Source organism: Chrysoperla carnea, chromosome 4 (genome assembly GCF_905475395.1).
Source record: "Chrysoperla carnea chromosome 4, inChrCarn1.1, whole genome shotgun sequence".
Classification (NCBI taxonomy): domain Eukaryota; kingdom Metazoa; phylum Arthropoda; class Insecta; order Neuroptera; family Chrysopidae; genus Chrysoperla; species Chrysoperla carnea.
This window is the reverse complement of record NC_058340.1, coordinates 68,118,051-68,133,852: the sequence shown is the minus strand read 5'-3', so window position 1 is coordinate 68,133,852 and position 15,802 is coordinate 68,118,051. Positions and strand designations below refer to the sequence as shown.

Genomic DNA, 15,802 nt, shown 5'->3' with positions numbered 1-15,802 from the left:
CTAGCAGAATTAACTTATTGAAAAAAGTGACCGAATATTACATTTTGACATAATAAAATGTTCTTTTACATGTTTTTATTGATTTTATGGTCTAACATAAGTAATGAACAAAAGCTTGAACTCTTCCTCCCTTGGATCATTCCGGTGCAAGCATATATACAAATTGCGCACTTGTTTTAGGTACCACGAAAAGTTACCTTTGACTCATTATCAAGGTATCTAAAAAATGTCACCCTTCGAGTCCAATATTTTTTGTATTTTAGTAGGATCGGTTTTTTCGAATATCGATTAAAATGTTAATGTGAATTAAGAAAAATAATTTTACCTCATTTGCCGTTATATAAAAATCATCTCGTTGAACAGATCTTGAACAAAAAACATTAACAAATTTCGCCAAATGTTCAAAATGTTTCGTCATTTCTGTTGCTAATATCATATCAATCACATTATGTCGTACAACCTTATATTGATCCTTATCTAAATTCTTAAATATATTAACACGTTCATCGCCTAAAGTAAGCTTAAATGTAAAAGCCGCATGATGATTTTCTAACACTGTCAAATCATTGTACAAAATCGCTAACGGATTATCGGAATTACATAAAAATGCACTTGATTTCCCTGGATGATCGACGTCATGGGCTGCTGCGGCAATTAAAGTTGTTGCTTCATCCAATGGATCTAAAATTGATTTTAAACGTTCCTTTTCTAAATAACCTGCTGTCGCTTGTAAAACATCTGCTGCATGCGTGGAATTATGATATGAATTACTCGATCGATAATTCGATTCGATTACATGTAACCAATTTTGTAAGGTTTTCTCGTCACAATTTAAGGTACCGGGTATATCAAAATGGCACATTAAATTCATTCCTAAATGTACAAGGGGTCGTTTGAATGTTAACTCCTCTAATCGAAATATATCGAATTCCCAAAGTAAGGATGTTTCTAATAATTCTCGAATAGCAGCTGGGGCACGATGTCGTGTTGTATTTTGTCGATTTGATGGACGATGTGCAGTAGAATCATTACTACTTCGGCGTGAAGATAAGATTTGTGAAGGTCCTTGGGATAATAACGCACCAATTAAATCACTTGTTACCGGATCATCGTTCCGTAATCGATGATCATCTTTCATTTGTGGTGAATACAATTCGTTGGTTTTGATTAAATCGATAACTTTATCGATCATTTGCACGTATGGACTTTGTATTTGTTCTTGTAAATTCGTTAAGATTGTTATAGCTTTTGTGATTGGTGCTTCTAGTGGTAACGCATTTAATTTTGCTATACTGGAACGTCGAATTCCATCACTTCCCACGGAACGGACATCGAAGGAACCACGTCGTATGGAATTTACACTGCCTCGTGGTCGTTCTGTACCTGTTTGGAAAAGATGGTTTATCTTAATTGTCTTTTTGGAAACAAGGTGTGAAAATCTTACCTGGAATTACAACTGGAGTATTTAAAACAGGCCATTCCGTAGGCAAATTACCAGCATCCTGGATAATCACATAATGCGTTGGAGTTCGTCCTGTACAACATATTGCCGTTGTTTTCGTGTACAATGTAATTGAATCTAAATTTTTACGTTTTATCACTAACGAACCTTCCCATTCACGATTTTTCGATAGATTATTATGCATTTGTTGAAAATTCGCCAGCGATTCAGTATTGATTAAAAATTCAAATGATTTTCCAATTAATTCATCTTGACGATACATTGTTACTTTTTCACCGGAGCGATTCATGTATTGAATACGTGATACATTATCCGTAATATAAACGACATCACGTGATTTATACAATGCAGCGTATAATGCTTGGGATGTAGTGAATTGAGCGTATGGTCGAACTTCGCTGACTTTTAATTGTAGCAATTCATTTGTCCATAATGTTAGATTGGTAGTTTCAATAATACACTAACAAAAAAAGTAGAAATGTTTAATTAGAGTATCATGGTTGGATTCTAGATTTAGTGGACAAATTCTCGAATTTAGTTAACTTGCCAAACTCCAAAGAAAATATAGTATAAGAGCTGGCAACGAGTTTGAGAGTGTCTTTTAATTTGTTGAATTTCTTTCCATATTGAACTTAGGTAGGGATTAAGAGTGTCTTTAATCTGAGAGCGGTTGCATTAATTAACGTGGAATGTACTTTAGTAAAGCAACCAAATTTCGGTCTGGCAAATTAAAATTATATTCTTTAATTATAAAATTTATCATCTAGAAATTACAGCCACCGTCAAATTTCATGATTTATCCCTCACTTTAAAGCTTATTTTACTGGCTAACGACGCGACGAAAAATAGACTTTCGGTCTAATTTTGTTCGTTATGTAATTTGTATATCATATCTGTTATAAAAGTTGCCTATAAATAAAAAGAAAGTAAATTACTATTGATATTTCTACTAGTAATTTATATTGCTTAGAAACGAAGGCATGATTTAAAAAATTTGTCCTAAAGCTGTTACCATGCTACAATATTGTCAATAAGGTATAATTTTAATCTTTCCGCTACCACTTTCTTACAATGATAAAATTTTTTTTATCATTTCGGGGGAATAATTCGACAAGTATAGCTAATACTTCAAACAAGCTTCAGGCAAGTATACCTAATTTTTTTAAAATCATAATTCCAATCAAATTTTAAGTGGATTTTCGTAATTTATGGATCAAAATTATCTAAAAACTTAAATTTCATTAAAAACGAATTGTGACCTTATTTAATATGATAAATTTTGAAAATTTGCCCACTAATTTTGGAACTAATAATATATTTGTATAGAATTTTACCCTATTAAGACCAGCTTCTAAGAGTTGAGCTACCGCCACTTCATCTTTTTCTAGTGTACTAAAACAAATTTTCCTCAATATTAGATAATAGAAAATGATCTTGATTAAATGTTTTTAATGCAGGGAATTGCCAAATAATTTGAGATATTCATCAAACATCTAAGTTGTATTGTTGTATCTATAATGTGAGTATTGTGATATTTTTTAGTTCTCAATTTTGTGGCAATATTTACTGCATATAAAAGCTTACCTACCTTCGTCTAACGACAGCCACTAGAACTGTATGTTGATTGCCTTTTGCATTTCTTACCGATCTAAATTGAAAAAACTTTAATATCAGCGAAAATTATAATTTTTTTTGTAAATAAATGTAGAAAGTTTCAGATTAACTATTTCTAATTATCCGCAGAGAAAATTCGAATATGAATTGCAGTTGAGTTTTAACTTGGTTATAAATGAGACCAAAAATTTATATCATCTATACTTTAGACTTTAGAAAATTTGGCAATTAATTTCGAAAAAATGTTCCTAGCAAAAAATTCAGTATTTTTTATCATTCCTGAAAAAGTCAGAAATAGTTTTTCTGAAACAATTATAATATTTACCTGCACATTGTTTCCACATCATTATGCCTCGTAGTTCTAGCGTCAATGATCACTAGATCATACGTTTTTGATAAACACTCTTCAGTTGCTTTCTCAAATGTTGAGCATGGAATCACCTCAAAATCAAGTTTTTCAGCTGCTTTTGATATAGTTGCTGATACTTGATCCTCGCGAGGAAATATTGATAAAATCTATTTAAAACAAATTAAACGATTTTTAAAATAAAATTTTAAATTTTAATAGAAAAAAAATACATACTTTAGGTGAACTTTGATTTGGCGGTAGTAACAATCCATATTTACGTTCGATTTTCTAGAAAAGAAGAAAAACACAAAATTAGTTATAGTAGTCTAATCGATAATATCAACTGATCAAAATTTTGTAAGTGATAATCGTAATTTTATTTTCTCGCCATGCACCTCAAATCACGGTTTTTATTCATACTTAATTTTTTATAATGACTTAAGGACATTTAAATTTTTATTTCATCGGACTTGTTAACTTTTGGCGGAGGGGTCGTCCTGTATTAAAGTAATTACATTATAGTTTAAAAATTACATTTTATTATGCATGTAATGAATGATATAATTAGTAATTTATTATTTATAAAAGTTGTAATATTTTTTTAAGTATATATAATAAAAACTTATTAATAAATCTTTAACATTAAATATTATATTTATTAGTCCAAGCAAACTAGTAAATGTATTGATTTTCAAACTATTCAATCATCAAACTATTTTTAATTAGCTAGTGCCTTAAAAAATACATTTATATAAAATATTTGAGGCATGTGCAGAACGCTTGAGCAAATCTCTCATCATGTGACTTGTAATTGCCGAACGTTTGACGCGAGTACTGACGGGCTAAGTATTTTCTATCAGTAATTTCATTTTCGTATTCGATATTTAAGATATATAAACAACAAAAACATAAAAAATACAAGCTACGACTTTATGTTAAGAAACTGCTCGTTTCAGAATTTAACTTACTAAATGTCTTATTTGCTTGGACTATGTACCTGTATTATTATTATTATTATAAATAAGAATAATGCTAAAAAAAGAGGCGAACAATTGTAGTTAATAACCTACTTTAATAAAATATTTTTATACCAACGCTGCTGTTATTGCTGCACATGTCGTTAAAAAAAATACCGTGAGAATCTTAAAAATGTGTTTAAACAAAAAAATCATAATTATTTACTGAAAATGGTGCGATATTTATGGTGCTAATTTTTTAATTTTTATCATCTATACATATTGGGTGTCCTCTTATATGCGCACTCGAGTCTTATATGAATTACAAGTCCATGCTAAATTTTTTGGGTGAAATGATCCACCAGGAACCATGTTAAAAAGATGCTCCTATATGTAAAAGTGAGTTTAAGCACCATGACGTCACTTTTGCACGGTAGAGATGTATACAGATGAGAAATGAATGTCACACTCCTAGGTGTCTCACCTCTGAACCAGCAAAAATGTATTTCGTTGTCTGTGGCATTGTAGTGCCTAAACGGATGAACCGATTTTAGTTTTTTTGGTTTCATTTGAAAGTTAATTTCACGGAAAGTGTTCTTAGCTATGTTTCAAGTGCGTGCTTAAGGTTCTGCACCCGAAAAAAAAAAACTAAAAAATTGGCGATGATCTTCAAAATCGATTCAGTTTGGAAAAAGGCATGACATATAATTTTAACATATAAATAATTACTATGGAAATGAATGATCTAATAAACCTGGCTCAATTCATTTTGAAAAGTGAATTGATAAAATAATTAGGTAATTCAAAACAATAATTCAAAAGAACAAAGTCAACTCAAATATTTCAATTTCAATTAAAATATTTCCAAAAATTTGTCCCAAAAAATGATAGCTCTCTAAGTATCCTTTTCATCTATTGATGTCCTTGGCCATCACTTTGATAATGATTTAAGAAAGACTGTTATAAGTTTAAAGTGTTTAGCGGTGTGTCTGTGTGATTCTCAGTGGCATCGTAGCTCCTAAACGGTCGAACCGACTCGATTGAGGACATTTTATAGCTAAGTTTCCAGAAATCGGTTTACAAGACATAAATCGCATTTGTCGGGGGTTTTTTAAATTTTGTAAATTTCACTTGTTACAAGATAAAAAATATTTTAATTTTCATAATTTTATATAAGTTGTGATTCAGTTCTTCATAAATCTCTCACTCAGATTCTGTTCTACACTCAATGAATGAATATATTATATATTATAATATTTTAATAACTTCAACATTGAAGTTTTAAAACATTTTATATTACATAATACAAAATTTAATATCGTCTATGTAGACAACATAATTAATTTATCATATAATATTATAATATATAAAGTGTTGTTTTTATGACATTATTAAAAAATTTATATACTTTTTTAATTAATTAATTGATTGATTTTGATATTAAAATAAATTAATTATGAAATTGTATAATTTTGAAATTTTAATATGTTAAATTTTATGAATAATTTGAAAGTAGGACTAATTACGATTCGATTTTATTACGAAATCTGATTTACGATGAAATATTGTTATGAAATCTGATTTAGGATTTATAGGTATGTTTATTTATGCTATAGAACTAATTTCTATTGATGTATTATAATAAACTAAACAATTCCTCGAAAAAAATTTATTTTTGATTTATTTTGGGCAATTGTTTAGAAGAATCTCTTAGAAGAATATTAAAGGATTTCTGATATGGTTGATAATCACTTTATAGGTCTATTTGGACCCGTCGTAGGAAGCAAAAATACAATCCAATTTGATGACAGAATTACATTTTTTAAACAATTTTAACTAAATGTTTCGACTTCGAATCCGCGGCAGACTTTACCCATTATAAATAAACCACAAAAATAATTTACAATTCAGAATTTTGGAAATAAATAAATAAATTTGTAACTCTTTTTTTTTAAAACAAAGCATGTGTGTCACTTTTATACCATGTATATATGAAATATACATAGTATATTAAGTTTAGTCCAAAGTTTGTAACGCTTAAAAATATTGATGCTAGGAAAAAAATTTTGTCATAGGTGTTCATAAAATCACCTAATTAGTCCATTTCCGGTTGTCCGTCCGTCCGTCCGTCTGTGGACACGATAACTCAAAAACGAAAAAAGATATCGAGCTGAAATTTTTACAGCGTACTCAGGACGTAAAAAGTGAGGTCAAGTTCGTAAATGAGATTCATGGGTCAATTGGGTCTTGGGTCCGTAGGACCCATCTTTTAAACCGTTAGAGATAGAACAAAAGTTTAAATGTAAAAAATGTTCCTTATCAAAACTTTTGTTTGAAACATTTTTTCGTAAACATCACTGTTTACCCACGAGGGCGTTAATTAGGTGTAAATTTTATAGTATGTATTAATATAGGAATATCAGTTGCGTGTGTGTGTGTGTATTTAAAAGTGAATATCTTTTGTTATTTACGTGACGTCAAAAAAACAAACGAGTGCGCATCAACATGTATGTGTGTGTAATGTGTGTAATGAGAGTAATTAACACTGTCTATACATGGTATTTCAACAATTAACTCAGTCAATTGTTTGTTTTCACTTGTTAATTTTATATTTCAAACATTAAAATTAACTATGGCTGATTTGTTGTTTGTTATTGTGGAATATATAAAATAAAAAATAAAAATAAACAATTAATTAACAATTTAAATTAGTTTTAGAAAAAATATTAGTGTTTGTAAACAATTAATTAACAATTTTTCATAAATTATCATACATCAAATGTAATATAATTTCAGTAAATAACTATCTTTATACAAAACAGAAGAAAAACCTGTTGTAAAACTGACGTGTATATATATATATTTTTTATATGCAAAAAAATTTTAGCCGAGAATCCTTTTGCCCAAAATACGGAAAAGTGCCATTAAAAATCATTAGTATACCATTATTGGCTTCGTTTTCGAGAAATATGGTGGCAAAGATTCAGAACAACAAAAGAAATTAATTAGAAATTTTACTTTACGTCTTTAGAATCCAAAAAATTTAAATTAGCTCTATCACATCCAAATTTTACCCAATTTTGATAAACCAAGTATGTAATCCTACTAAGTTTGGACCATATTTTTCATATTTGTGATCAAAATTAACCTATCTCTAATAAGTTTCAACAATGTGCAGCCCTGGTCAAGGAATTTAGCACATAAGTATTAGCTAGCAAAAAATTGACATCACAGCTGAAAAGAATGATCCAAAATTAGTGGGTTTCAAAAAAAATTCCAATGCGATCGGATCAAATTTGCCTGTGTTATCAAAAAATCGAATTTTTTAACTTTATGACGTCATTAGAATCAAAAAAATTTAATTTTGCTCTATCACATCCAAATTTTATCCTATTTTGTTAAACCAAGTATATAATCCTACTAAATTTGGGTCATACTTTTCCAATTTGTGATCAAAATTTACCTAGCTCTATTAGCTTTCAAGAATGTGTAATAGCTAGTGAAAAATTAACATCACAGCTGAAAAGAATGACCCACAATAAGTGGGTTTCAAAAAACCAAGCTCTTTAGTGCTTAGATTTTCTTATTTAGTTATCTTTCTTCCAAGTTTTCAGAATATATTGACTAGGAAGATGATGTCGGATATCAAACAGAGGATAAAACGTATTTTAAGACGAATTGTACATGTTTGGATAAAATATTATTAATCTAACTGCTTACTCTTCAGTGGTGTAGATATTTTATAACTATGTATGGTAAAGTTGGTAAGATGTCTGCAATATAAATTAACATGCCAAGTTTCCAACTAAAGTGTTCGCGCTTAAAATTTAATTACCTTAAGTAACTCTCTATGTATGAGACTCATTTATAAATAAAATACAGAGTGGTAGAGTTGTAATAATGCTATGGGTCATTGATATCCTCTGGCAAAGAATATTGAACAAAATTTGAGTTGTTATTCTAGAAATTTATGGAATTTTAGGCTTCATGTACTTGTACTTGGACAATAAGTGCACGGTAAGAAATTTATTGTGGATATCACTATGACGGTATCGGTGTGAACGCCATACTGTGTACTGTATTGAGGGAATAGTAAACATTAGCAATAGTTATGACGGACGAGTCAATGCAGTATGGGCGTCATGCCAATACTATATTGGCGATACCCACAATACTACTGGCGGATAGCTCTATTCTGGTGGATACTGTAATATTTCCCACGATTTTACATCGAAAAATTTTCAAAACGTACATTAGTCTGAGAAAACTATTATATATCGGGGTTTCTGATAGGACCTTATAGGAAGTTCTTTGGGAGAAAAATATAACAAATCTTCAGAATACTTCTTCAGAAAATGTCGTACCTTTTTACTTAAAAAATTAAATTTTTATAAGTATACGAAGTTGTGAAACCGGCAAAACAGAAAAGATTGTATTTACCTCGAGATGATAAAATGAAAATAGTCGCAGCAATCTGCCCGTGCTACACGTAATTAGAAAAGAGTGAAACTCTGAAAAAAATTTTCTGGTCTTAAAAGAACTTTCTGCTTGGGTCTCTAACGTGACAGCCACACCTGAAATAAGAGGATGTATCGACCTTAGGGAGAAGAAATCTTAAATTTGGAAATTTAACCCGAGTATCACTGAAGTCCATCCAGATAAAAATACTTCTCTCAGGTACGATGAAGAAAGACTATAGATCTCTTAAATAGCCGCGTTTCTGATCCACCCCGTATATAATTGACTTAACTGAACAAAAATTAAATTATATATTTATAACGTTTAGGCAGTATACCATGTGTGTTTGTACCATCTAGGCATATACATATCTGTAGTATGACAGAATACACCCGTTTAGTAATGCATCTAAGCGAGAGGTATTATGTATATACAAGTGTTGTAAGACTACAGATACGATACGATAGATCTTCTGTTGTATGCATGCAGAGAGTGGGAGTCTTGATGAACTTACTAGTTATCTGCAACTAAAAAACTCCCACTCTCTAAGCGTCTTCCAACTAATGTTCAATACATGTTAATAATACCTCTCGCTTAGATGCATTACTAAACGGATGTATTCTGTCATACTACAGATATGTATATGCCTAGATGATACAAACACACACGGTATAAGAGGCAGGACAGTATAAATGACATCTTATAGGAAAAATAAAACATTTCACCGCTATTTAGCAAAAAAAAAAAATTATTTAAACGAATGTAGCTAAATAGTTGTTTTTACTATATTTATATTTAAATTATTTTTATGCATATAATTTCAAACTATTTAAATAATCATTATTTACTATTACTAACTAACAGTATTATATCATACTCATAGAGACTTGATTATCTCGTTTAAGTCTGTTGCTTGGATTTCTTAAATATACGGTGTATTATTTTCAATATGGAATAGATTCAGAGGACCTTATCATAGATTTTTATCAGAGGACCTTATCATAGATTGGCGTACAAAAATTTCTTTAATGCTGGAAAAATCACTAATGACCCTAAGCAGTAAATATGGCAGTTTTAAGCAGTTTATGGCCGTTTTTAGAATGAGTGAAACCTAGTTTGAGTCTGTCTCGTAATTATATTTGTGAATATTTCTTTAATTCTGGAGCTGTCGATAACTCATCTCAAGTTTTTCGGTACGACAGCTCAAAAAGTATTACAATTTTTAAATTTTGAAGTGCAATTCGAAGATGACTCAATTGTGGCAGAAATTCCTCAGAAACTTTATTAAAATAATTTTGTTTCTACATTTAGATTCCACTTTATCTTTTATAGAGTACATAGTGTATCATCAATCAAATACTAATCCACATTATCGATGGATATCACGTGTGCTCTTAAAGATAACCACACCATAAAACGATATTATACAGGGTAATTCACGTTATTCGACACGAAAGATTAAAGATTCAATGCTTGAATTTAAGCAAATTTTGTTTCTGGGATACATGGAGGCTTATTGGATGTATATTTTCATACTGGATATTTCGAAAAAAGTGAAGTGTAAATAAGGTAAAACTCAATCAAATTCACTTTTATTTTCGTATCGTACTTCTATTAATCCAGTAAATATGTATGAAAATATGGGGTTGCTGTGCAAAAGGTCGGGTAGTTTTGATTTTTGGATATGTTGTTAGTGTTGAGCCCATGACTTAAAATCCAAGTTTTCGACCTCGGGGTGCCAAGGCGCGCCGCGGGGCGCACCACTTTTTAATGAAATGTCGAAAATTTGACCATTCCTAAGTGAAATCTCGCGAACGGTTTATTTTAGAGAAAATATTATTTTAATAAATTAAAGGGTAATAAATTTGTGACAGTTTAAGCCCAACACCAGGTTTGTAGCGTAAATAATGGCTGAATTATAGATCTTCAAAATAAATTAACTAAAATAATTGGGATCAATGATATAGGTTGGTAAACCTGCATTATTAATTGATCAGCTGAGTGTTAGTAGTTTAGTAAAAACAAATTAATTCTATTGTCATGTTATTGTCAGATTTGTTGTTTAAAATGATCTGAATGTTCGTGCATGGTTATTGCTTAAAAGTATCATTTTTAAGATACAGAAGTGGCTAGGTCAAGAGAAAAACCCTCTTGAATGGGGCTGGGTATCTACCAGATTTGGGCTCTCTCCCCTCAAAATGGACAGAGATGCAGCTCCTGAATCTCTTCTTAAAATGATATCTTGCAATTGTAAGAAAGCGTGCAAGAACTCATGTGGTTGCCGTAAAGCTGGTCTTATATGTTCTTCTCTATGCACCTGTTCTCTAGGAGAATCTTGCGAAAACGTTTCGGAAATAAATCCGTTTGAAGGGAGCTTTGAAGACGAAGACGACATGCTGGCGTCAATAAATAACTCTAAACATGAAGATATAGGAGAGTTAAATTTTCCACTGGATGAAGAGAACAAGGAGCATCAGGCAGAGCTTGAGCATTTCCATCCTGGCCCATCAAAAATGCGAAAACTTTAAATAGATACTGTTATCGTTATTTGTAACAAATACTTCCAAAGTGTACTGTATTGTTTTAACTAAATAGGACATTCATTGATAAAAAAATGTTAATATATAACTCCTACAAACACACTTTTCATTCTTTCTTTCATAATTTTATTAATACTTTCTTTTATTCTTTTATAGCAAATAAACTAACATACACAATTAATTTATACGGCGTTTGATTTAAACAATTATATTGTGGAAATATTTTTAAAAAATCACGATTTTCACAAATCTTTGAAAAATTGGTTTATTTTGAAGGTTTGTATTTCAGCCATTATTTACGCTACAAACCTGGTGTTGGGCTTAAACTGTCACAAATTTATTACCCTTTAATTTATTAAAATAATATTTTCTGTAAAATAAACCGTTCGCGAGATTTCACTTAGGAATGGTCAAATTTTCGATATTTCATTAAAAAGTGGTGCGCCCCGCGGCGCGCCTTGGCACCCCGAGGTCGAAAACTTGGATTTTAAGCCATGGGCCTAACACTAACAACATAGGAAAAAATCAAAACTACCCGACCTTTTGCATACCACAATGTATTATTTTACTGAACTATATGTCTTAGAACTTGAAAATAAAATAATATACAGAATGATTCATTTAAAAAAATACAACTTTTATACGTTTCGTGTTTTTCGGACATCCTATATATTACGAAAATAATTTTTAAATGTACAGCCAATAAGCTTTCATCAATTCCAGAAACAAAATTATTTTTAAACCAAGTAGTTGAGCCTTAATCTTTCATGTCGCATGAATAACTCTGTACATTATAAGCAAGTAGCGGCAAGATAAATTATGTGCTATTATTGCTACATACAAATAGGCCCTAATAAGGTGCCTATTGTACATTGTAATTAATATCAATGAAGATGAATCACGTACGATACGATATAGAGAAGTGGTATAAGAGCTGGGAACGTCAAAAAAAGTTTATTTTTAAGAATTGAAATTTTTGATACTTTTTTTCTTCTTGAAATTAGGTAAAACCCGATCATCTAAATCAAAAAAAGTGGTCAATCTCGGAATAAGTTGAATTTTTGTACAATCCTTTATTTTGTTAGTACAAATGTTGTATCAAAAGTCACATATCGTCACGCGTGCGCATCCTCAGATATTCAAGGTCAAAGGTAGCGAAAATCAGTTTTTTTTGTAAATATCTCGTTTCTTTTGTCTTCAATCATATTAACATTTATTACAAAAGTTGTAGAGGATAAAATGTGCTACAAATTTTATATGAAATTATCCTTTACCTATACGTTGAATCGTTTTTGAAATTGAGAACACAGAAGGTGGAGCGCTCAGCTTAACGTAATTATTTAAATAGTATTTAATAAATAATTAAGGAAAAAACCGTATAATAGACAGAACCAACCGTGAATCCCAGTCTAATGTACGGGTTTTTTCTTAATTATTCATCTTATCCTCTACAACTTTTACAGTAATGTAAATACGATACGATTTTTAAGTTCAATGAGAAAAGAAATATCCGAAAGTCGCAGCCATATAAAAATTTACTTTCGAAAACTGTGCCAGCTCTCATACTAAGATATAGGAGACAATATCTATATGTATTTTACTTACAGCATGTAATCTTATTGTTCTGTTATAAGGATGTTGAAACTTACCCCACAATCAAGTGGTTCCTCTTCAGGAGTAAGTGCTAAAGATGGTCGACCTTGACTGGTAAGTCGTATTGTTGTTGGTGCACCACCTGAAAACAAATAAACACTATTATTTTCCTTCAAAACATAAAGAATCGGCCCTATTCGTAAATTTGTAGTATATTCTGAGTTTAAAGTTCAGATTTCGGTTAAGTATCTTAAAAATAGTCATCCCTCCATATCCCTGTATGACTATCGAAAATTTCCAATCGATATTCTTATAAATAACGAATATATAAGGGTGTCTTCATCTTAAATGCGACACACTGTATATATATATACACTGTATATATATATACAGTATATATATATATATATATATATATATATATATATATATTTTTAGGAACTAGATGTGCGCGACGGTAGCATCAAGTGTCGGTAAAAAAAAACAACACATGTCAACTAGTAATTACATTTTATTTGTATATTTTATTCAGATAATTAATTTATTGTCCCGGAGGATAAATATTCAACAGATTCTGTTTGTAATTAAAAATTATTTGTTTCCTTGTTTTTTTTTTTTTTTGTTTTGTTTGCGGTTTATAAAAATACAAACTGATTTTTTTTCTAGTGTTGTTTTGTGTTACTTGATTTTATATTAGAAATAGTCAACAACGCCACGCTTTTCATCCTCTCAGTACTATCCTCATATAATTAATTCATTCATCATGCCAATACTTAAGAAACCCTAATCTGGGAACTCAAACGTAATGTTATTAGTACCTGGATGATCATTGAGCATTGCTCGGTATTTTTGAGTTAAAAAGACACGAATTTATCACTAATATAAGAACCGTTTAAAATGTGTCCATGAAAATGTCAATTTGAATGTCCCGCTAATGTACTTTATTTCGTTAACTACGATATACACCAATAGATGTCAGAAACAGTCATATTTTGCAGTGTATGTTTCAGTTTTTCCTGAAAACACGGATAAAACGACGTTTTTTCAAAATGAAACCTAACTAGATTGACTTTTCAACCCAAAAAACCCCTGCATACTCATTTTCATGAAAATTTTGTTTGAACCATTTTCGAGATCGTTGATACATATATACAAGAATTGTTCGTTTAAATATATAAGATTTCGAACATTGACGAGATTTCTTTGTGGATATCTCAAAAGTTTCTATATGTAGAGTAATTTTCAAATTATCGAAAATTGAAAAGTTTGTTTAGTTATTTAACTTTCGAGTTTTCGAAAACGAATCCAGATATTGAAAAATTTTATTCTTATTTTTCGTCTACATTCATGAAGTTATAACAAAATTCATCATCAAAGTTGAAAATAAGGCAAAAATAATTTCAACCACAAGTCTAAACTTCCGTTGGCGCTCCTACTACCTTAAACGTTTATTTTTTTTTTTTTTTTATTTTTTTTTTTGTAGTTTAGATATGTAGAAAAATTGATGAGATTTATTTTTATAACGTTTTCAAAATCGCACATTCCTTTCCTTTTTTCTCATCTCATAAAGAAATAAAACATTCGAAAAAAGAAAATTCTTTGACAATTGTACAAAAACCAATGAAAAAAATATTAATAATATGACAAAAAAATATACAGATATTAAAACTTTTTTTTTTTCCTTTTTTTATCATCATCATCAGAGATTGAAACTTTACAATTCATTTAGTAAATAAGAAGATTGAAGAAGTAAATGTACGAACAACGCTTTATTTAAGTTTAATAAAAGAGGTATTTATATATACAGTCAAACCTGGATAAGCGAGAGTTCAAGGGAGCACAATCTCATTCTCGCTTATAGAGGTTTCTCATTAACCCGAGTTTCTCGCTAACGCAGGTACATGGGTAGCATTTCTCTTTAATATATATATAGTTCCTCTTAAATAATATAAATAAATAAAGCTCGGCTGTCGCTTATAGAGGTATAGATAAGTAACAGTCTCACTTACGGAGGTCCATGAGGGAAAAAAGACTCTCTCTTACAGAGGTTTCTGTTTCTCGCTAAGAAGTTTTCGAAGCTTAAAATGACGTGTCATGGCTATTACTCTCACTTATAGAGTTTTTTCTCTAATCCAGTTCTCACTTACTCAGGTTTGACTGTATATAAAAAAAAAGGAATAATACGTGAAAAACATATTTTATTTTTAGAAAAATACAATAAAAAAACGGGATAAAAAGATGTGATTTTCATTGAAATGAACATGTTACAAACAAATATTGTGCAAAAATAGATAAAATTGTTTTATTAAATTGAAGAAGGAGATATCTAACTATATAAGAAGTGCAAATGAAAATGTCCTTTTTTATTTCTCTTGTATTTACGGTTTAGTGTTCCAAGTATTTTCAGCAAATTTCTTAATTCATGTTTTTTTTAAATATATTTTCAATTCGTTGTTTACACCGTTAAAACATAGTAAAATATATTAATACTGTTTAAAAATGCTGTAATTAAGTGTAAAAAAATATTTAAAGTAGAGAATAATTTTTTGATATTGAAAAAGTACAAAAATCGGATGACTGGTCGAATAGTTTTTGAGATACGAACTAAAATCGATCCAAATATTGTGATATCTCAGAAAATCTTCATCCAATCATTAAATTAACCTGATTTATATACTTTTTTGATCAAAACTACCCCATCCACCGAGTTTCATCAAATACCAACACAAAATTTTTTTTTGCATTTTTCTCGATTTTTTACCCCTTAATAAAAATTGCAAAAAATCGAGAAATTTTTTTTAATCTACAATTTCGATAAAACTCAGTATAT

General features: G+C 29.9%; 1 protein-coding gene across 2 annotated transcripts in view; it reads right to left on the bottom strand.

The window, feature by feature from the left end:
- LOC123297372 (high affinity cAMP-specific and IBMX-insensitive 3',5'-cyclic phosphodiesterase 8) overlaps positions 1 to 15,802 on the bottom strand; it is a 73,136-nt gene that overhangs the window by 3,255 nt on the left and 54,079 nt on the right. For both annotated transcript variants that reach the window (XM_044879004.1, XM_044879005.1), the window contains 7 exons: positions 13,029 to 13,114; positions 3,660 to 3,713; positions 3,402 to 3,592; positions 3,051 to 3,110; positions 2,797 to 2,854; positions 1,445 to 1,922; positions 326 to 1,383 (listed from right to left, as the gene is read on the bottom strand). In XM_044879004.1, the coding sequence (XP_044734939.1) occupies positions 326 to 1,383; positions 1,445 to 1,922; positions 2,797 to 2,854; positions 3,051 to 3,110; positions 3,402 to 3,592; positions 3,660 to 3,713; positions 13,029 to 13,114 (1,985 nt within the window). The remainder of the gene's footprint in view (positions 1 to 325; positions 1,384 to 1,444; positions 1,923 to 2,796; positions 2,855 to 3,050; positions 3,111 to 3,401; positions 3,593 to 3,659; positions 3,714 to 13,028; positions 13,115 to 15,802) is intronic.